Source organism: Hesperophylax consimilis, chromosome 9, assembly GCF_061612785.1.
Source record: "Hesperophylax consimilis isolate HC1 chromosome 9, BYU_Hcon_1.0, whole genome shotgun sequence".
Classification (NCBI taxonomy): domain Eukaryota; kingdom Metazoa; phylum Arthropoda; class Insecta; order Trichoptera; family Limnephilidae; genus Hesperophylax; species Hesperophylax consimilis.
The window spans coordinates 9,632,750-9,656,887 of NC_142844.1; the positions used below are offsets into that span (position 1 = coordinate 9,632,750).

At 36.4% G+C, this 24,138-nt stretch overlaps 1 protein-coding gene across 1 annotated transcript; it reads left to right on the forward strand.

The window, feature by feature from the left end:
- Positions 1 to 3,826: 3,826 nt before the first annotated feature.
- LOC149420882 (acetylcholine receptor subunit alpha-like 1) lies at positions 3,827 to 23,442 on the forward strand. Its single transcript, XM_089635262.1, has 7 exons — positions 3,827 to 4,048; positions 9,040 to 9,239; positions 10,363 to 10,698; positions 12,159 to 12,257; positions 17,075 to 17,315; positions 19,783 to 19,955; positions 22,940 to 23,442. Exons 1-7 carry the CDS (start codon positions 3,940 to 3,942, stop codon positions 23,051 to 23,053), a joined length of 1,272 nt encoding a protein of 423 aa, XP_089491388.1. The 5' UTR covers positions 3,827 to 3,939; the 3' UTR covers positions 23,054 to 23,442.
- The last annotated feature ends 696 nt before the right edge of the window (positions 23,443 to 24,138 follow it).

Consider the following 24,138-nt stretch of genomic DNA (forward strand, 5'->3'; position numbering starts at 1 on the left):
ATATCGCAATCGACTAACTGACGAACATATGTCATCGTGCTTGCGATTAGCACTCGGTAATTACGTACCATCGTATGAAAAGTATGCTGAGGACATGCAGTGCCACGCTTCAACATCCAAAGTCATTATTTAGTTAAGTTTAGAAACTAGAACTCGTTTGTTTTTGTAAGAACCAATAAACTTGCAATTTTGAATAAATATAAGTTTTTTTATTGACTTTTTGGTACATACCTCCACCTACCTTGACTAAAAAAAATGCATATTGCGAACTAATTTCTGTCGTTCCTCCAAATTCTATGTGGATTCATGTATCACACCTGTATCCTGCATCACACATACCTACTTGCAGCCTCTCAGAGTCGATCGATCGGAATCTAATAATATTGAGGTAGATCGCCAGCAGTTCATGTTTGAGCACCCCTGGGTTAGACAGTTTGAAAGGCAAACAAAATAACTCGAATTTATGAATAATTTTATTTATATTTTTTATCTGTGGATTAGATTTTGTTTTATTTTGATTTAACATCTAATAAATGGCTATTTTGATAAATACATTTAAGAAAACAAAAGAATCGCCATTTCATGTAAATATTATACACACGTTTTTAAAACGGGACACATAAATGGAGGATGATTCTCTTCATTCAAAAAATTAAACGAATAAACAAATATATTTCCTTAAAAAGTATTCCGAACACTTGAACTGAATCATATCAAATTTAAACCAAAATAACAATACCCCCCATACACACAAGCCTTGCTTGTAACTTAAAATAAATTAAAAATTGTTTTATATTATGTAATGTAATTCGTGTATCTTTTTTAATTAATAAAAAAAAATAAAAAAATATCACCAGAGGGGTGGGTACAAGTAGTATACTAACATATCACCAGAAAGGTTGGTACAAGTAATGTACTAAGATATCACCAGAAAGGTTGGTACAAGTAATGTACTAAGATATCACCAGAAAGGTTGGTACAAGTAATGTACTAAGATATCACCAGAAAGGTTGGTACAAGTAATGTACCAAGATATTATCACCAGAAAGGTCGGTAAATGTAATTCGAATAGCGAGAAACAATCCTTAACGTTTTGAAGTAGGTAAAATGAAAATCGTATGTTGAAAATTTTTATTTTCAAAAGTGTTTCACTGAATCCCATAATTTTAAATTATCTTGTTTATTTTACGAAAAAAATTATGACAATGAGTATTCTGAAAACTTTGAATGTAAAAGATATTGAATTCCAGAGAGCTCGCAAAGGCTTATGATAAAATTTTATGAATTTTAAAGAAAAATATAAAGATATTTCTATCTAACTATGTATGTACCTGTTCCTAAAATGAATCGTGATTTATATAATTCATTGAAAGGAGACAACAATGAACGAGACTGTTACCCGAGCCCGATGCAAATGAAGATTCCGCGCAGAGTGAATGTTGTGTGCATACATACCCCGAATGAGACTGTTACTAGAGCCCGATGCAAATGAAGATTCCGCGCAGAGTGAATGTTTTGTGCATACATACACTGAATGAGACTGTTACTCGAGCCCGATGCAAATGAAGATTCCGCGCAGAGTGAATGTTGTGTGCATACATACCCTGAACGAGACTGTTACCCGAGCCCGATGCAAATGAAGATTCCGCGCAGAGTGAATGTTGTGTGCATACATACCCTGAATGAGACTGTTACTAGAGCCCGATGCAAATGAAGATTCCGCGCAGAGTGAATGTTGTGTGCATACATACCCTGAATGAGACTGTTACTCGAGCCCGATGCAAATGAAGATTCCGTGCAGAGTGAATGTTGTGTGCATACATACCCTGAATGAGACTGTTACTAGAGCCCGATGCAAATGAAGATTCCGCGCAGAGTGAATGTTGTGTCCATACATACCCTGAATGAGACTGTTACTCGAGCCCGATGCAAATGAAGATTCCGCGCAGAGTGAATGTTGTGTGCATACATACCCTGAACGAGACTGTTACCCGAGCCCGATGCAAATGAAGATTCCGCGCAGAGTGAATGTTGTGTGCATACATACCCTGAATGAGACTGTTACTCGAGCCCGATGCAAATGAAGATTCCGCGCAGAGTGAATGTTGTGTGCATACATACCCTGAATGAGACTCTTACTCGAGCCCGATGCAAATGAAGATTCCGCGCAGAGTGAATGTTGTGTGCATACATACCCTGAATGAGACTGTTACTCGAGCCCGATGCAAATGAAGATTCCGCGCAGAGTGAATGTTGTGTGCATACATACCCTGAACGAGACTGTTACCCGAGCCCGATGCAAATGAAGATTCACCTTATAAATAATAAATTACAAAAACAATTCATACCTATCCCTAAGAATTTCAATATAAATATGCTTCTATCAATTTAAAAAAAAATCAAATACATGTGTTCAACCATTTTAATACAAAAAGTAAATTAAAAAGCAATTAAATAAATATATATTATGTATTTGACGCCCCATACAAAAATAATATGAATAATGTGCAAAAATAATTTGTATATTTTAGACTAAACATTTGACAGATATTATGTTGTGCATTTTTCCTTTCGCTTCCTTGATATTTTGTGTCTTTTTATATATTCTTCTAATTCAGTCTACCCATTGATAATACATACATACATACATCGGGGCACAATGGGGTAAACTCATTGAGTAATGAGTCTACCCCATCGTGCCGCGACGTAACATTATTTAAACACACAAGTAATATGGCCGATATATATGCTGGCCTTGAGTTATCACTAGGCTTTTAGTCAGTCAAAAGTATGTTGAATCAAACCTATTATATTAATTTCCGAATAAAGAATAGTGTACAACTCCGTATAGCTCTGCACAGCAAACAGGTACGCAACACATTACGCTATACACATCATGGCTTAGCCTATTTCAGCATATTGCTCGCAATACACTACCAATGGGAATGTATGGCGAGCGATATGCTGAAATAGGCCAAGCCACGAAAATATAGCGTGGTCTGTCACAGGCTTGAACGTTGTGTATGAAGGTCAAGCGTCTCTGTCATTCCGCATTCACTCTGCCCCTTTACTTTCCTTTGCTGACTCGCCAAGGTGCCAAGGATCCAAAGTGCCAAGACGCTGATAATACCTAACACTTAAGGGTGTGTAAAACTAGACAATATTTCCGCGAGCCAAACCACGAATTACGGGAAAGGAACAAACCAACCGTAAGTAGTTTATAATAATATATGTGTTTTTAATCCAATTGTAAACCGGATTCGGCCGGACTCTCTCGACCCATCGCCTTGCATCGCAATGGGAGGGATGGATTCATACTTCACTCCTGGACACACTGACCCCCAGATTCCTACCCACCCCTCATACCCTTTTCCTATCCTTACTTTCCTTAAAAATACCCTCCACCCAGCATCCCCAAAGATGACATAACCCCCGAGGGATATTATTTTCCTCAGGACCTCCCGTGTAGGGTTAAATTATAAAATTTAAAAAAACCAAATTAATGTAAGAAATTATTTTTGCAACCACTATGTAAAACTCTTAAGCACAAAATAGGAAACATTTCCATGTACCGAGTGTAAAAGCCCTGTGGGCGATATAAAAATAGTAAATATATTTTTTTTAATAATACAGCAAAAGTAAATAGTATTTGGGGTTATTTAAAAAAAAGGGCGCCATACAAATTATCCAATTATTATCGTTATTTGTACAAGTTTTTGGTTCGCTATTGATGGGTGCTATTGACTAGTCCGTCCCTGGTGACAGCTGTGTTGTTCCTGCATTACACAATACCTGTGCTCAGAATAAGTCAGTAGTTCTCAGTCCTTAGAAGAGGAACTAGACCTCATGACCGTTATTTTCGACCACAGTATTTTTGTATGACTAAATTAATTTGGTCTTGTTGGAGAATATATTAAAATCTTGTGTAAATCCTCAAACATGGAAACAAGAGTGAAATTAAGAACATTATTCCTGCCGTTTGCCCTGTCAATTCTAGCTGTTTGTTTTCCTGGGACAAGAGCGGCTTTTTATAGCGGAAATAATCAAGGTATTTTTAATTATTTTGAAATAAAGTTTTTAATGAATTCCTTAAATAAAATCTAATGCAGTCATCCTGCTGCGTGTGCCTTCGTCGTAATTCATAACATAATAATATATTCGAAGTAAACACCTCGGAAAGCTTTGTTACAAAATAAACATCAAATTAATCAAATATAACTTGGAAATGGTGTGCCAACTTTTAATCAGATGGTTTTGGCATGCTTATTTTTCATGCTAGAATACGGGTTAGTGTTTTTTTTAAGAAAGACAAGCTGTCCTGGGTTACGAATAACCTTAAAATATTTTAAAATCTACTACCATAAACAATGAACGGAAATTTTGCACACTGAGGATTTGAACTCAAGACGCCTGGGTGGGAACCAGACGACGCGTTGCTAACTCAGCCACATTTTTACAGGTGATAAATTCACATATCTTTTGGCTCAAGCAAAAGATAATAATTTACTCTCATGCTGAAATATACCAAAACATCATTTGAAAATGGTGACGTCATGCTCTAACCGCGCAACTTAGGACGGGTTGTTTCGGAGAATTTTAACAATTCTTCAAAAATTCAAAGTTAATTTTCAAGTTCTGTTATTATTTCAGTTCTGTCAAGTAACTGGCCTATAGTGATATAATAACGAAATTGAATTGGACATTCACCGAACTCTCAAATTCATTGACATTTGATGAATTGTTCAAATTCTACGAAACAACCCGTCCTTAGGGTTTTGTGAAAGTACTATTCAAGTTCTGTTATTATATCATTGTAGACTAGTTGCTTGACAGAAAATTAATAACAACAGAACTTAAAAATATATTTAAAAGAACTTGTAAATTAACTTTGAAATTTGAAGAATTGTTCAAATTCTCCGAACCAACCCGTCCTTAGTCTTCTTTCTTACCTAATCATTTCGGAGCAAAAGTCTGGATCTTTTAAAAGTTAATGCGTGACGCCTATTAATGCGTAATATGCAATAATAATAAAGAATACAAAGGGATATAATTGCAGGAAGTCACCTATTGCCACTAACAATCTCACAATACCTACATACCGTTGCAATTTTCAGCTTACAAACCATCAACTGCTTATTTATTAAATCACGTCACAATGCTTCCAAGGAAGTAAAATAGAAGTGAATACCATTGAAGTAATTACCCAATTTATTAAAGCTTTCCATATCCGTTGGCCATTTGTAATATTGTTGATTAATTTATGGATTATTAACTTGTAAACGCTTAAATCAAATAATAATATACAGGGCCGGCCTTGAGCCAAACGGCACCTGGCGGGAGCAACATTTTAGGGCCCCTTATCACAACCAGTAGACGTCTAGGTAGGTGATTACTGTAATCAATAATAGTGTTCGAATGATTTGTATTTTTGTGTAGCACCCTTTATGTAAAAAATAATCAGCGTCTTGGCGCCTTGGCAACTCGGTGCCCGCAACGGACTTCCCCAATTGCGTTTGCATAGGGCTGGCCCTGATAATATGTATTGTGGTGCAGTCTGTTCTACGTATTATAACTGACGATAATTACAATTCTGTTTGGATTCGGGAGTCGAATTCAATTCGTTTGACTTTGTCTCAAACATTCTCTTATCGATTGCCTCAAAAACAAAAAACAAAAAATGCTGTGAGTGAAAGGTCACTATTAGCCTCACTTTCCCTCATTAATGATATTGCACTTTATTACATACCTACCTTTGCATCTCATCTCCTATTATTATTAAATTGAAATAATGTCAATATTTCATAAACATATTTTTTTTATTTTGTATCAATTTTATTTGATACTACTATATTATAAAAAAAAAAAATACATTGAAAACTTGACATAATAAGTAATTTTTCTAAAATAAATTATTTATTTATTCGGTACAATACCGTATACAGTGAAACTCTCTTAAGAAGTTTTCCAAGGGACCGGGGAAAAAAAACTTCTTAAGTGGGAAAACTTCTTAAGTGGGATTCAATTTTAGCCATTTAATAACTCGAGTCCGGGGCATACGTCATTCCTATGTCTACCTACGTTAAATTGTCGTGAAAACAAGCTCATATGATCCAAGCGGTCAAAAAAAAAATATGTATCTATACATCTTCTAGTTATCATGGTAATTAGTATTATGTATTTAGAAAAAGGTGGGAAAGTGAAATAAATGAAAAATGGTAGAACATGTTGATTATAAAAAGTTTATTTACATACCTACATATAAATTTATTTTTTTTCGAAGTATTTATCTATAGTAGATTGCTTAACTCTATTATTGAATTCTTTTGTTGTAAAATTTTGACTAAACATTACAAATCAAAACAAAACCATCCCATGGACAAAGTAAACACAATTTTAAAACTGTTAAAGTACATCCCTCGAAAAAGCCACTCGAATTCGGATAGTAAAAGTTGCAGCATTCCAAAAGGTTCATACTGTTGATCTTATTTTAAATTGGTGTAAAGGCAATGGATTATACATATTTACTTGTTAGTGATTACTCACTCTTAACTTGACAGTTGAAGACAGAGCTGTGGATATACGCCGTCTCTTTTTTACGCTTTCGTTTACTATATGAACTGAGGGAGAAAGAAAGACTTGTTGTGGTTAATTTTACCAAGCGGTTTGATAAAAGGACACCGCAAGTAATTTTGTTAACCGCAAACTATAGCGGGTTCTTTGCCTCAGAACCGTTTGCGTACTGCAACCCTGCCATGGCACTGCACAGAAAAATCTCACAAAGTCTACGCGGGAAACTGCTTATTAGTTGGCGGACTTTAACTTTTTTGCACGCTTGCTGCTTGCTCCAATGGCATTTGAGATTTGAGAGACTATTGTTATGATGTATTTTCGCCAGGCACAGTCGACTATCGTATATTTTTAAAGATATTTTAATCCTTTTCTAGAAATTCCTTATGAAAATAATATGCGCAGCTCAATATTATGTACCTGTAGGTTCATTTATGGTCCTACCTAACTAGCAGACATCGAATAGCTACGATTTCGCACATAAATAAATGGCTTGATGCTTGAATCAGAAAGTTATATCATACAAGCTGTTTGACGCTGGAATTATGTATAATCTGTGAACGCATCCAAAAACTAGAAAAATCATTTGCGAAGTTTCGTTTCAATCTACATTTTAAATTTATGCATATGTATTTCCTAACCTTCAAACTTAATTTACGACAAATGTCAGATGAAACATGATGCACGGCAATTTTTGATGTTTGAATGAAAAAAACGTAATTATAATGCATATTTTACCATCTCCCCCGCCATATAATCATGTTGTTATGTATTTAAAGGTGAAATATTCCGTATTAACCGTGATCCGATAGATTATCAAAAGTTTTTCGTGTTTTACAAATTCGATGGAATAAAAATTTTATACAATAATATTACGAAACATCTCTATGTTCATTATCAAAGAGAAGATTATTGAAGGAGGCGTCAAATGTATGCAAATGTAGATCTAGCCCACATTGTCATTAAGGTTGAGTTTAATATAATCTTTCATGTTATTTCGGCCTTAAAGACGCTTGCATATTTGTTACATAATTCCGCATTGTTTATTCGTTCCATTGCTATTTTACCTAGTTAGGGGATTAGGAGACGGGGTATTTGGTTTATTTATTGGATGTTTATTGGTTACGGCAGGTTACGGCTTACGGCCCGGCGGCCGACAAAGGGTTTTATGGTCTCAGGTACTAGGTATGGGTTTCAGTCAACGTCTTTCAATTTATGACTTGGAAAAAGGTTCATTTTAGATATTTTGCGACACAATATTTCGTTTGTGTTGATTTTACCGCCGGATTTCTAAAACCTCTTAAGCGGGAAGCAGTTTTAGCTCTAAAACTTCTTATGTGGGAAAAAATCGTGTTTTTTGTATGGAATTTTCAAGGGACCAAAAATCAAAACTTCTTAAGCGTGAAAACTTCTTAAGTGGGAACTTCTTAAGCGAGTTTTACTGTATATTTTAAAACATTTTTTGCTAATGAAGACTTTTGGTATCAATCATCTTTGGTACTACTAATATTATAAAATATATTGAAAAGTTCATAAAATAAGAATTTCAAGAGGACCCCGAGAAAAAAGGCAAAAAACATAGACTATGGAGAGTCCTGTCACCAATGTGCATGTTTCCAGCAGCGGAAAACGGTGGGACCGTCATCAAAAAGATGACCACTCGAGCGATTGGCGTCATATACAGGGTGGGGCAAAAGTAATCACCCTATTGTAAAACACTATAACTTTTGCAAATAGCGCCAAATGTAAATTCGGTTTTGACATTTGTGAAGTAAACAAACGCAGGATACAAATCGATAAGACATAAATCGGTTTACTCAGCAAGAACGCGAAATAGCATGCAGTACCAAAGTTTATCATTAAAAAAAATTTCAGCAAAAGAACATCAGGTCATAATGTGAATACGCCATAATTTTTGCAAATGGCGCTAAACATCACTGTGCTTTGGCATTTATGTTTTAGATAGGAAGAGAATTAGTTTACAAAAAGCAAAATACACACAGGAAGAACACAGAATTATTGTTACTGCTTATTTGACCAATTTCCCATCTTCCCCCCCCCCTGCCGACGCTAACGCTAAAATATTGGGCATGTTATTAGTTAAGTCATTCTTTTAACGTTTTTTATTCCATTTACTGGGTACCTTTTCGATACACTTAGTAATTTTACGTATTAGCTGAGAGAATTTATCCTAAGAAATAAGAAAAACGTAGGAATATCATGCCTCAAAATTACCGTTTTCCTAAAATATTCGTGTTAACGCCCCATTATCAAATGTATTTTTCATCAACCTAACGCAACTTTTAATTATAATATTGCACACATGTGTGTTAACTACATAATGAAAAATAAAAGATAGATTGGCATAACAATCAGTACCTACTTGAATCGGCTTAACAGATTACACTCTTCTTATCATGCGACGGTAATTTATTAGAAAAATTCCAACTAAGCTATTAATTATTGTTTCAGTGGATACCATGCTACTGAATGCCCCGTGGAACTCCACACCGAGCGACATCCTGAAAAAGACGATCCTGTCGGGATACGACAAGTTCTCCCGCTCCTCGCACCATCAGAGCACCACCAACGTGACTATGGGGATGTCTGTTTATCACGTGGCTCTGGATGTTGCCAGCGGTGTCATGGAGCTTCACAGCTGGATAAGGCTGGTAGGTCTTGGTCAGAGACAACCAAGTTGATAGACATGCCCTAACGTAAAATCTGGGTATCATTTTATCTGCGCAAGCACGTAATCATATGTTTGTCGCCAGGAGGGTTCAAGAGTGCTTTGAATAAACTACGACATCAGTCATACTAGAGTGGTATATATATGTGTAGTACATTTACCGCCGAATAGCGTGCATTTAAATAACCGGATTCTGCGCAGAAAAGTATAGTTCGCTAAAATAAGGCAACAGTTTGCAGCGAAGTGCGTTGTGGCCCTTTTCTGTGCAGAATCTGAATGTTGGTTTTTAGTCGAACCGAGTAAATTATAACAAAATAGTATAACAAAATATTCAATTTTGGAAACGAATTTTTGTTTAACCGATTTGGGATTTGGAAGTTTTTAAGCTGCCAGCAATTTGCGCGCAATTCTAAATTGAATACTAGTAATTCGTAAGCAGATTTTACTTTCAAGAACTAAATTACACTTTTGTTACGACGCGAGATGCTTGTATACTGTCAGATGCATTTATTAACAAATCCCCGCTCTGCGCACCTTGGTTTGTTCCCCTTTCCGTGATTGGATTGTCTATCAATTTGAATGGCTATAGTCTTGGTCTTGGAGGAATAATATGATGCCTCTAAGGTCTTGGTAGACGTTCACCTTGGAGGAATATTCCTCAAAGTCGTTCACACTTACCTATTTCACAAGATGAGATACCCTAACTTTTCAATATATTGGATAAAATAATCGTCTGAGATTTCTTATTTCTGATGTAAGCCACCAATCTATAATTAAACAACAAAACTTATTTCTCATCTAATTCTTTTCCCCCAATTACTTTTGCATTAATATTTCTCAATTCATTTTTTAATAACTCCCTGTCACTCCAACCATTTTTTTTAAATAGCTTTTATCCCTTAAAAGAATATCTTATTACTGTATTACATAGCTTTCATATTATGCAAATGATAAGATTATCTGCAATTACTAAACATATCTCCTCTGATACTCTTTCCTGGCATCATTCAAAATTATACATACATAATTGATTTGAAACATGCGACATCTGGGTTCGTAGCCTAAGATGTGGATCGTGTTTAGTGGTGTTTTTTTCGGTTTTGTAGGCGTGGAACGATGACAAACTGAAGTGGAACCCCTCCGATTTTGGAGACACGAAGAGCCTCCACGTGGCCTACCACGAGATCTGGCAGCCCGACGTGGTGCAGTACAATAGCGCTGCCGGCAACACTAACCAGTACGTGCACACCGACTGCCTCGTGTGGCCCAACGGAGCAGTACTGTGGGTGCCCCCCGCCCGCCTTACCGCCTTCTGCAACATCGACCTGAAGCGGTGGCCGAGGGACGAGCATACCTGTAACTTCACTTTTGGCTCCTGGACCTATTACGATGCCGAGATCGACCTGATTAATGAACCGCACGCCGATTTGAGGACCTTTAAGGTACCTACTAGTTTTTAGTTTTTAGATATTCATTAGTTGCCTTCTGACGCATGTGAGACGCACACGCACGTGAGACGAACTAGCAAGTAAGTTAATAAATACTTAAACATTGATGGGAAACTACTAGGCACAATTGATTTCATACGCCTTGTTTTGATCGCTTAGTTATTTATTTGCTAGCTAGCGGCCAATACGTAGGTAACCATTGATTATTTGCACCTTACGGTCCGATTGTAATTTATTTTCACTATCAACCGTTTTATTAAAAATCCTTTCATCGTGATCGTTAGAATAAAAGTTTGGGCCGGATCCGGCTTAGACGAGGGATGTCTGTTGGGAAAAAGGGGAGGATCCGGTTAAGAAAAAACTATGCTATAAAAAAAGGGATGTGGATCCGGCTGAGAAAAAGGGTGTCTATTGAGAAAGGGGGGAAGTTCCGACTTAGGAGAATGGGGCGGATCCGGCTGAGAAAAAGGGTGTCTGTTAGAAAAAGAGGAAGGTTCCGACTGAGAAATATAGGGGGTGGATCTACCTAAAATTATTGATTAACACTATGCAAAAGGAAGGCGCGAAAATAACAACGAATTTAACGAATTGCAGTTATTCTCTGAGAGCTCTCCCTGATGGCACGATAATCCCGTTTTACTTTTCACAGTAGCTCCACCCTGGAGGCACTGAGGAAAATTATTTCCCCAACGGTCTATGTCATCTTTAGGATTATTTCGTGGGGGTCTTTTCAAGGAAAGGAAGTTCAGGGAAGGAATGAGTATGAGGGGTGGTTAGGAACTGGGGGTATGTGGGTCCAGGAGTGAAGGACGTATGAATCCATCCCTCATATTGCTGTGCAAGAGTGGGTCGAGAGAATCCTGCTGGAGAGGTCAAATGGTCTTCCTCAATCAGTCTCTCCCGATCTGGCCCGCCACGGAGTAAGTGGCAAACGTATCTCCGCCAAAACCTAAAAAAATCTTACTGAGTACTAAGATTGAGACCCCGGATTCGGAATTTCTACCGACATATTATATTACGACATACTTTATACATTATTACTACTTTCCTCGAACGCTTTAAGCTTTCCTCTTTCCCTCTTGAACAATTTATATTATTCTTGAAGATAATCACTTTTCAGATGAAGAGTTGAAAAAGTAAATTATTATATGAATTTCCCTCTATTGAAAAAATGTCAAAATATTCTCCGAAAATTATTAAAAAGGCAACTCGTTCTTTTATTAAACATTCCATAATATTCTAATATCTTTGATTCCATAGGTATAAAGTGTTTCTTTAAATGCTTCTAAGAGATTTTTGCGCCTTTTTGAACAAGTCATGTTTAATTAATTTGATTATAATCGTCTTTTATATTAGCGCGCTCCCTCTATCATGCGTATTTCGCTAATCTCCCTTTCAAACTATTCTCAGTAATCTTCTTCTTCTTTGTGAGCAAACAATATTGTGTATTCCAGGCTGAAGTGTATGTAGAGAATGCGGAGTGGGAGCTTGTAAACATGAAGTCTCATCGCAGTGCTAAACTCTACAAGTGCTGCGAGGAACCTTATATTCAGGTGGGCGAATTTATTTCACTGCAATAATGAATCTTGCAACCAAGTTTACAGTTTTATTCCGAGATTGATGAATTTTTGCACAATCACATTCAAAACAAGAGGAAAGTCACTGTCTACTACTTTGAAAACCATCCCATCATCTTTTTCCACCTTTTAATTTCGATACTTCTTGATGAAGGCTTGCACACTTTGACGTTCAAAATAAGATTTTTTGTCTAAATCTGATTTAGCAAATCTCTGCGTAAAGCCCGGGCAACACCGGGGATTTCAGCTAGTGTAATCGTACGTATACATTTGCGAACTGAAACGCAAGCCAAGCCTCGTGAGAAAGTGTACGAACACGGGTTTCGGTTTTCTGATTAGTCGGCGCGTAGGCGGCCGACTGGCGCATGCACTCCGATGAGAATTTTTGTATGTAAACGTATGATGCTACGTATATATACGCGAGCCGAACTGCTAAACTGAACTTATGAGAAAGGCACAAAGAAGCCGCAAATGGCGCGAAACGCCGCTAGGTGTTGCTTCGTTCCTTTCCCGTAATTCGTGGCTCAGTTCGCGTTTCGGTTCGCAAATGTATACGCACTATGAGACCGCACATAATGAAGGTAAGTTTATATATGTGTACGCGTGTAGCGGTTCCGATAAGCTTTACCGGAATCATGACCGGAATGAATTCTTAATTCCTACTCGCCGGTGACTCCGATTAGTGGCTTATTTTGTTCAGCAGGAAGATTGTGTCAAAACGAGCGACCTTCAACAAATCGCCAATCTGGGATAAAAGACACACTCTACACATGTTTTATTTCTTAATTTCAAGAAATTATTCTTCAAAAGTAAAAAAATTTAGTCTGACGAGCTCGACATTTTGTTAAAACTGACAGCTGATGTCCACAACTCGACGCCAACTGCTGCCGACGAAGTCAGGCACTGAGCACCGACATTCTGAAAGCCGAAACGACCAGCTTGGAAGGCTGATCTCGTTTCGAATAAAGGAAATCCGAATGCCTGAGGAAAATTTTCAAGGATCTGGATTGAGAGATGACCTGAGCTTACCTTCATTAACCCTGTGCGTAGCCAAACTACACTTTCCATTTGTCTTTTTCTCCTATATTGCACTTTAGATAGACATCAATTCAATTTTGCTGTGCTTGGACTTACTTTATCACAAGGAGCTGGAACTGAACTTATTATTTTGTATTGTTCTTCACCCCATCAAGGGGATGGACTAGACCCAGTCCCGGCATGAACCGAGGAGATGACTCCCAAAGCGGCTGCTGCATAACTCTCCTGCGCCTCCGCGTCGCCATGGGTGGGCCTGAAGATCGACTGCGGGGGACCGGAGCCCTTCCACCCTGCCTCTGGTGACCCGAAACTCTCATTTGTCCCTATGCTCTTTGGGTTATTTTCCCTCTCAATCCCAATACATTCTTTGAGGGCCTATCGGGAAGCTGGTTTAGGGGCGCGGGCGCTGAGTCTTGCTTGTGGTTGGTCCGATCGGTCCGCTCATTCTCGATAGGACTGCCAGACGATTGCAGCTTAGCAGTTTTGGTCAAGTCACAATCTCATCTTAATATTTCTCTTATAAGTCTTATTCCTTTTTTCTCTTTATCTATTTATTTCAGCAACACCAATTGGCGGAATAATATCTAATTCAGTTATATAACTAACAACATGAATGCGTTCGCATAAAGCCTACTAACTCTTTACGCCTAAACATTGAGGTCTAGAACAATCTTTATAAAAAGTAGATTCCTATATAAATAAACAATATAGTCTTGTCGTGTACGGTGAAGGGAGAAACCATCTGTTTCCTTAGAACGCCGTGGGAAAGTGGTGGGCAAATGCGTCGTTTCGAGCCTTTGAGGTTGCTTCGTTCCTTTCCCATAAATTAAGGTTCAGTTCGGCAGTTGGGCTCGCGCATGTATATGTAGTATAATATTTGTACTTTTTTGACAGTCGCAATCAATACAAATTATCGTTTTAACTCACCTTTGTAAGTACCTACTCACATATTTACTTACTTCACTAATTTTAGGCTACCATACAAAAACATTGTAAAACAAACCATAATATATAAGTTAGTTTAAAAAATAGCCATCACGGGACGCCTAGCATATGTGAATCATCATAATTGATATTTAATGAAGGAAATTAAAATGACAGTAAACGTATATTTTTGATAGTAAAACAATTATTATCTTACGACTGTAAAGTTTAGGATTGTTGTACAGGCAAGTGGCGCCCTCTATTATTTTCAAAAAGAACCGTCGAATTATTCAAACAGCATCGTTGATGAAAAGCGTAAAAAAGAAAATTTATAAAACATTCTCAAAAAAAATCCAGGATCAAAAACTGCCCACCATTAAAAAAATACAGAAAATATGAGATAAATTGTTTCCCGACCCATTTTCCGACTAAATTGTTTCTGACTATCCAATTTTCGTCGTAGATTATTTTTCAGTTTAATAAAAAAATTTCCCATCTCATCTCATGATTTAATTTTCCCAGATGAATTTTTTCCATAAAAATAAAGTTTTCCAGTATCAAAAACTTCAGAAAAAATAAATGTCTAACCAAACAAAGTATTTCATAGTAAATATAAAAATTGAACACAATTTTTTTTGCTTACGAACCGAAAAAACTTGTGTACGGCGATATAACTCTCATGGTTTTTTTGTCCCGGAGTCTTTGCTGCCACTGGATCGCCCGAAATTAACCGGCTATTTTTTAAATCAGTTCCTTTTGGATTTTATAAAATTCGAGCTGTGGCTATGAACAAAAAAAAGTATGTTATGATAAATTATGTAAATGGTAATCGTGAAATTTTAGAGCTCTAAAACCGGGAGAAAATGCGGGAAAGAAACTCGACGTAGGTATTCACAAACAATTTGTATTTGAATAGTAAAATGAATGGGTAACTATGTGATAAGTACATTTTTGCACAAATTCTAATAATTGCTGTTGTACATATATAGGGGCAAAACTCTATTATTATCTCAACTTTACTAAATTGGGCGAAACCCATCAAAAAGCCGCTATCAGCGTCCAGCAGCAAAAAACCCACGGCAGCGGGTTTTTTCTGCTAGTTTTATTACTATTATTATTGTCTAATCTGTTTTAACATCCAAAAACACTCTTCATTGAATTCCCTTTTTTATTCGTGTTCTTAGGTAAAAATAATTTCCTTTTAATTGTACTATGTTGTTTTTCCTGAAATGAGTTTTATTAACCCTTTTGCTGCCCGAAAGTAAACACAAGACAGATACTCCCACGCCAAGGATTTTTAGAATATTTTACATTGCCTCATTATTTATTATCCTCAGCACATAGAGATTGTAAATTATTACCAAAACAAAAAAAAACTTGTTTACGTTACACTTTTGAAAAGTCTAAACAAGATATCTTTATGAATTGATGCATTATTTGACGAATAAAAACTATCTATGAAACATCAACAAACTTCGACCCGCCGCCATTATCAAATCAGTAATCTCACCAACACATACAGACATACTATAGTAATATCATTATTCACGTCTCCGAAGTGGGACATCTGCAACGGCTCACCATTAAATTTCTCACGATACAATTGTGATAATATTATTGTTTTAAACTTAATTATTTATTAAACTTTTATTTACAGTTTCTTATCGGATTATTTATGTTAATAGTTTTTATTCGAATGGTAGACTTTAAAACAAGAATGAATACACAATGCCGCATTACACTGGGAACACATATCGAGCCATTTTTCTGCGCCTTTGTTTAAGTTTTGTATTCGCACAAACATGGCAGGCTCTGTATGGCTTGGATTGTTTTGATGTTTACAACCTCTTTTGAAAGCAGACGTAATGGTGTGTCACAAAAAAAATATTAGGAAAAACGACAAATTAACACAATAATTAGTTTCTAAACACAGATAATTAAAATAAAATGTATATTATTACTTTTTCACTCGAAAGGCGGATATAACAACTTATTTCATTTAAAAAAACAAAACATGTTGATTACCACAAAACTTATTTGCACTAAAAATATGACCACTTAATAAAAACAATTTGTTAAAATAATAACGTTAGAACCACGATTCGTTGCAGATTCTAAGTATTCGCGAACCGTCGAGATAAGAAGGAACCACGTGATACACTAACACAACTACGCGCGCGCGGGGAATTCAAACACTGAGAGGGGAAATATTGTAGTCTCCAGTTTGACGAGGTCTTTCATAATATAAACAAAATCATTTGTCACATCTGTGTAGAGATGTCGCTAGATAAAGGTTCAAATTATTTTTTAAGCTTGAGTTTTGCGCCATCTATACAGAAAGTTCCGAGATATCGCAAGATGAAATTAAAATCACGTATGATTGCGCGCGGCAGCGAGGGCCCGGAATCTTGAATCAAACATAGATGCGCACGGCAGCCTCCGGGTTAAACTTATTTGGAATAATTTATTATAAAAATTTTACCTTAAAAAAAAATAAGAAAAATTAAAATTAAATATATTCCAAATCGAAAATTAATTAATTAATTTAGAATCGATCTATTGGCAATTTTAGTGAAAATGGAAGCAGATAGACCGCACAGAGTTTTGGAGGCCGGGCGGAAAGAGACTGTGAAATGTGGGAATTACCCCCTAGGCGCGCCTAAGATGTTTCACATATAAAAGTAAAGTACATAACATATTTTTAGGAAAAAAGTGGTTGATTTTGTAAAAATCATAAAATTAAAAAATAAAATGGTTGCCATTCCTTTTTAGTTTGTGGGTGATCGGTGCACGGTAAAATAGATATAATGTAAAGGTAATTGAGTGTTTAGGTGGATTATGTAGTAACCCTCCAGCGTCGTGGTGAGGGACGTGCGTGGGTGCTGCGAGTCCAGGCTGCAGCAGCCGTCCTGCTGACTCTCCTCGGGCACTTGCTGCCGGCGTCTACTGGACCTGGTCCCGCCGCTCCACGCGCTGTGCTGGCCGCTGCGCCTTCCTCGCTGCTCGCCCTGACGCTGTTCTACTTCAGTTGTAACCTACCTGCGCCCGCCTCTAAAACTTCGATAGACATAGGTACTGCACACTAAATAACATTTTATTCATTATAACTCATAATGGGTCTCATGTCAGGGTAATCTATTCAGTTTCCGGTATCCTTCCAATCACAATCCTTCCCAAACATGATATCTCATACAAATGATTCAACAATCAGACTCGCACTAACATCAAGGCACTTTACAATCAAGACTTTCGTAACAACAATAAAATTCGCAAAATATTGGATAAAATTTCTGAACTATACCTACATTGCCTACACACTCTATAACTATCTCTCAGATATGTATGCAAACAGTCAGCATAATTTAAAAAAATCTAAGTATGTACCTAATGCTTTAATAGTATATTAAAGTATAAGTGGATAAACAGGTCTTTAAAACACGCGCGATTTTTCGAGCACGACGGCGTAACCGAGTGCTCGAAATAAAGCAAGTGTTTTAAAGACCAGTTATCCACGAATACTTTACGCTATTTTTTTTATTGGTACACTTTGAAAACATAAATATTGATATTATTATTAAAAATTTGGAAATAAGAACTATTAATGAATTCGTGATGTGACATCACAATATCTTGTTGTCATGGAAATGAAAAACACAATTGACATTTACTTCACATTTTGTTGATTTGTTTATGTTGCCATGGTAACTTTAAAAAAAGCGCGTTCCATAAAGTGCGATTTAAACACGCTAGAGCGTACTTTAAATGAGTAAAAAAGGGCACCAATAACAAAAAAGAATATTTTTTTACGTACATTAAACAATAAAAACAACCAACCCCTGAAAAACAACGTTTTTTACTATACATCTATTTTCATTTATTGACCTAGTTAAGCTAGGGCCGGCTGGTAGCCAATTTCAAAGATTTTTTGTTTAACCATCCTTCCCAGGCTTTTAAACAACTGTTAATTTAAACTGTAAATGTCTTTTAAAACTTAAAAATATATTTAATGTGGGTTGACTGAGGTATATACCTTCCATTATACACGGTGTCCGGAAACTCGTAGTACAAGCGGGAAACTGGAGAATCTACACCACATGGGGAACCCAAAAAAACATAAAGTTTTTTGATTTGAGCATTTTCAAAAAAAAAAAAAAAAAAACCAAAAAAAAATATTTTTCGGCTATTTTAGGGTTAAAGTTTTTTCTGGTGTTTAGGGTTGAATAACAGATGTTTTAACCCTGCAGAGCAGAAATATTTTATGATTACACCGGGTTAAATGAAGGGTGATTTCAAAATAATGCTTCAAATCCGAGTTTCTTCATTTGTTTTACTTTCAAATAGTTTTAATTAGTTGGGTACTTTGATCTTCAGTAATAATTTATAAGAATTTGATTAAAAAAAAAAAAAAAAAAAAAAAAAATCAACTTCAAACTCGATTTACTCGATAACGAAAGCTCAAATAAAAAAAAAATATACTACAAAATCGACTCCAAATGTGATGTAGATTCACCAGTTTCCCGCTTGTACTACGAGTTTCCGGACACCCTGTATACCTTCATTCAAATTATTGGATTTTCCGCTTCTTAGATTTGCAGTCATTCATTTCCGAAAACAGAAGTTAAATTCAAATAGATGTACATAATTTTATTGTCATGTATTGTTTTGACTAATTTCATTTTTTCTCTCTTTTTCTTTTCCCTCTATTTGTAATCATCTATAATTTATTTTTACCTATATGCAGAGCCGGCCCGATGCGGGCACAATTGGAGCAGTCCGCCCCAGGCGGATTGCTAAGGCCCTTAAAATACCTAACGGTCATAACACATCGCCCTTAAGATTATTTTTCATAAAAAGGTCGCTACACAAAAATAAAAAATCTTCCTAATATTATGTATAACAGTGATCACCTACCTAGGCGTCTACTAGTTTTGACAAGAGGAGCCATTTAGCAAATAGGGAGGGGCCTATTTGTGTGACCGGATAAGCACCTTTCTGTAAATTTATACCTTGGATTTGTGGTTATCTGAATATTCTTGTTGGTTTTTTTTATAATCTATTGTTATTTATTTAACCTATATATTTTTATTTTTGTACTGTATTGTATGTGAAACTTGTAGTTTTCGTATCGAAAAACCTATGTAAAATAATTGTACCTATTTTGTAATCCCACATATGTATTCAGGGACGGCCTTGAGCCAAACGGAGCTTGGCGCGAGTAAAATTTTGGCACCCCTTGTCAAAACCAGTAGACTAGGTAGGTGATCACTGTAATCAATAATATGTGGATGATTTTTATTTAGGTGTAGTGTCGTTAATCTCAACGGATTGTGTTAGGACTGTCAGGTTATGTTAGATTAGGCACCCGCTTAGTACATATTGCAAGTTCAGCTAGTTCTAAAATGACTTTTGTTACTCGTCGGGATTGCTTTAGCAAGAAATCAAAAAAAATATCATCGCCACTTAAATATGATTTGATTTCAATTTGTAATATGAAGGTGAGAGTGAAATGGAGTCCAGTCTGTTTGTTGTTTAATTCCAGTGAGCCTGTACACCGGCAGCTTGTGCGTGTCGCTGTGCTCAGCGCTGATGTCCGCACTGGCGGTGGTCTTGTCGAGGTGTGGCGGTCAGGCCGGGGCCGGGCGGCGCCCTCCGCCGGACCTGCTGCGAAGGGCTGCGGCCTGCAAAGCCGCCCGCTTCCTTGGGGCACTTGAAGTCAGTATTTTTTTTTACTTTACAAAATTGAAAATCAGCAAAATCATTTTTGGCGTTAACAATAAGTCATAGCGCATTATTGTATTTAAGGGGAACGGGTCGTTGACATTTGAGGCCAAAATACCCAACCAAACTTTTTTTTTTTTTTTGTGTGACACCTCACAAGATTGTCCCTGCCTGTGCAGTGCACAGACAGGGGAACTATGTCACCACCCGGTTGGGCGGCGTTGTGAGGCGGAATAAGGTAGGGGCTGTAGGAAGGGATTTGTTAATGCGGGCCTTGAAGAGGCTCGGATTATAGGAGGGAGGAAAAACAAATGCCGGTAGCTCGTTCCACATACGAGCCGACTTACACAAAAACGAGTCGTAAAAACGGCCCGTTCTCATGAAGCCAACGTCAACCGTGAACGGGTGTTCAGTTCGTGTCCGTCGAGTTTCGCGCTCGTGCACCGGTGCATCAGGAATCAATGCTGCTAGTTCCTTGGAGCAGGCTCTATTGAAATACCTGTAGAACAAACACAGCATGCCTACATTGCGTCTATGAATTAGAGAAGGCAATCGGTCTGTTAACAATGGATTGTCAATCAGACGGATCGCTCTCCTTTGCACAGATTCAAGCAGGTTTATCAAGTATTTTGGGGCACCAGCCCAAAGGTGGCTCCCAAATTCAATAGTTGGGTGGACTTGAGACTTGTACAGGGTCAGCAGCTGGTCACTGTCGAAGAATCTCCTAGCCCTGTACAAGACGCCCAACTTTTTGGAGGCCTGATTTACTCGGGCTTCTATGGATCCCCGATACTTGAGCTGGTCTGATATAGTAACTCCAAGCATTTCAATGGAGTCTTTATTGGGGAGAGTGCTCCCATCAAATTGCACCAGACAGTCATTGATCTCCCTCTTTGCCGAAATCAGACACGCTTGGGTTTTTGAGACGTTGAAACTGACCAAGTTGGCCTTACCCCAGGCACGAACCATCTCGAGGTGGTGGTCAATTTTTTGCTTCAAAACTTCCCGAGCTGTTCGGACATCATAGGTGGAAGGGGGCCTGTCAAAAAGATAACCCTCGTGTACGGTGCTGTCATCAGCGTAGCAGTGAATTGGTGCACATTCAACGAGATCGTTGATGTGCAATAAAAACAGCGTCGGAGACAGCACAGATCCTTGTGGCACCCCCGCATTGATTTGGTGCGGTGAGGAAGAAATGCTGAAAATAGCTGAAAAATATTTTTTATTCGAAAGGTGTAGCAAATATCTAGTAAGGGTGTGTGCAATTTTATTTTTTGTGTTTCAAATTATAAATATGGGCTATTATAGAATTTGATTTTTCATGATTTTAGAGTCATGTTCGGCAATTATTTTTGACTTAATAGAAATTACTAAACAAATAATCCTACCTTTTCTACAATGCAATATTAAAAAAAATATGAATTGCTAAAAAAAACTATTTTGCTGCACTTAAATTTAATTTTCACACAACCCGTTGGAACACAAATTTGTCATAAATAAATTTTAAATTCAGACATAAAAAACGTATTTTTACGATGTTCTGTTTTTTGTATTTGAATAGTAGATTGGAAAACATTTTTTTTAAATTGCTTTCTTCATAAAAAATGGACAAAATTTCATGAAAATTTGTTTTCTTCAATGACCTATATTTTATAATTAAAAATACAAATAAATAAAGTAGCACATATTCATACTATATATTTGCTAAACCTTTTGATTACAAACATAATTATTCGATTTGGTTGAGTATTTTGAAATCAAATCCAAATATAAGTGTTGAACGAAGAAGGCCGTGCAACCGTTCCTCTTAAGGCCCTGTATGAAGCGTCCAAAGATGGTTTGAAAGTAATATACTTAAATAAAAATGTTAAAAGGAGCGCTATAATATTAAAGAACGATAATAAATTATTATAAGCATTAATTACTCGCCTGAATTATCTCCCGAGTAAAAATAACGGCAGCATTTATTTTTTACTCGGGAGATATTTTTATTTTGTATGGATATTTCAGGCGAGTAATTAGTGCTTATAATAATTTGTTATCCTTTGTGATATGCATAAAAACCTTGTCTTATAAACATTAGTTTATCATTAAAAAAATTAATAAATATTAAAAAACGATAATAATTAAGCAAAAATGGTGAAAATATTTAATAAAACACGACTCGTTTGAAATAGAGCATAAATATCTCGACAAATGCTTTAGTTGCATTAATAAAACACCGTGAATTCTTTAATGCCTACAACATATTAAATAACAGAACAACACGTGTTTTAAATAGTTTTAGCAATTAAATATAATTACTATGACAGCGATTCCTAAACCTTTATTTGGGTCTAAAATTTTGTTTCTATAAACTTGTCAGTGCCAATTAAAATATCTAGATAGATATCAATACACATCCACATTAGCTGTATGAAATATGACTAATATTTTATAAAAGAGAGTTTTATTTTCATTGGTTGACTTTGAATTTATTTTTAAAATTTGATAAAGTTTTTAGTGGATTCTCAAACGGGCTGCTTCGCTATCACGATACCCAGATCTCCTGAATACATGGGTGTTTTGGCCAGCTAAGGAAAAAAAGTTTTTAAATAGTAAACTGAATTTAAAAAGTTCCAAATCACTTAAATAACAATTCAGGGACACATCATGCGAATTTTTCAAATTTTTAAAAGTTCTCCCACAAAATCTATACCAGTTTACTTTAACCAATCTAACAACTACACAGTGAGGAATTTGGACTGTAAATGGTAAATGGTCCAATGAAATATATAAATAACATCAGATTCGAAGATTTGTATGGTAAGGGATAGAACTAGAAGAACAAGGGTTTTCCGGAAACAGTTTGATTTTGACGATCTTTAAGAAAATAGTTTAATTAACATAAGGCGGAGAATACATATATTTAGATATTATCAATTTAATTGAGTGTTCCACCACTAGGCTGGTATTTATGATTATTTGTTGATGTTTAGAACACCAGTGAGGATAGCGGGAAGGGATGGCGCTCTGTCGCCAGCCTTTTGGACCGACTCACCGCGCTGCTGCTTTCTGTACTCTTCATATTGCTGATGGTTATCTACAGGTGACCAAGAAAATGTCGCCAACAAATGATTTTGTTGCTTATAAGCCAATTTATATTAAAAATGGTTTGTCTTCTTCTTTTCTCTTTTATGTTTCTCTAAAACGTGTTATGCGTAGATTATGAACAATATTACTTTAATATACATAATTTTTCTCCATGTTTTATTTATTTTCAATGCGCAAGAGTTATTTTGTGTAATGTATTAATGTTTGTGTGGGCTTTAATTAAAAAAATCTGTCAATGCTGTCAAAAATAATTATTTCTATTCTGACAAACTTAAAACCCTTTGTACTCGAAACATTATTGGTATGTGCATACCGCCAAAACGACGAACACAAAATTAAAAAAAAAAAATATTTTTTATTTATTTTGTTTTAATAAAACGGGTATATAAGAATGGACACAACAATTGATTATTAGAAGTTTTTCATCGTTTGATATTTTACATAATAATCCCCAATTGGAAGTCCAGGTTTACTTTCGCAGGTTTCACAATACAATCGTTACAATACAATCGAAGCAGTCGATCTAAAATTAGTGCGAATGCAAATATATTATTGTGCTGATTTGCCGTCTGCCGCCGAATTTGAAGATCAAGGAGAAGAACTCAATTGCAAGTGGTATTCTCTGATGAGTCTTTCTGTTTATATGTATTTTGGTGGCTGGTTTATAAGTTTTGCTTCTCCTGCAGAGTGAATTCAATGATCAATCCATTTTTTTCATAGAGAATTAAAATATTCCTTGATGGTCTTTGCTACTTACAAGCTAGATCATCACCAATCGTGTTTCTTTTCTTCCATCCTGAAGTTTTCTATTGGAACATACTGCACAGTCTTTCTTGGTTCCAGAATGTAGAATTTGTAATTTATTTATCCACCAAGTCGGTCTTCTGTAGGGAGAGTAGCAGAGCATCGTCCAAATCGAGTAGGTACATTCTCGATAATCTCCTACTAATTGAACGACCAATAATTTGCTTGCGCTAACAGAGGACAACCGACTACTGACAGCGGAATCAATACGGCAAAGTCGGTGAATGAAACGAATAAAGTGCGTCTACTTACACCAACTTGTCACGCCAACAAAATACTG

What these genes read in the sequence shown, in the direction of transcription:
- LOC149420882 (XM_089635262.1), top strand. Translation starts at nt 3,940, where the DNA reads ATGGAAACAAGAGTGAAATTAAGAACATTATTCCTGCCGTTTGCCCTG. An exon ending in TTCACAGCTGGATAAGGCTG is followed by an intron (nt 9,240 to 10,362) that starts GTAGGTCTTGGT and finishes TCGGTTTTGTAG; the next exon opens with GCGTGGAACGATGACAAACT. An exon ending in GCGAGGAACCTTATATTCAG is followed by an intron (nt 12,258 to 17,074) that starts GTGGGCGAATTT and finishes TTGAGTGTTTAG; the next exon opens with GTGGATTATGTAGTAACCCT.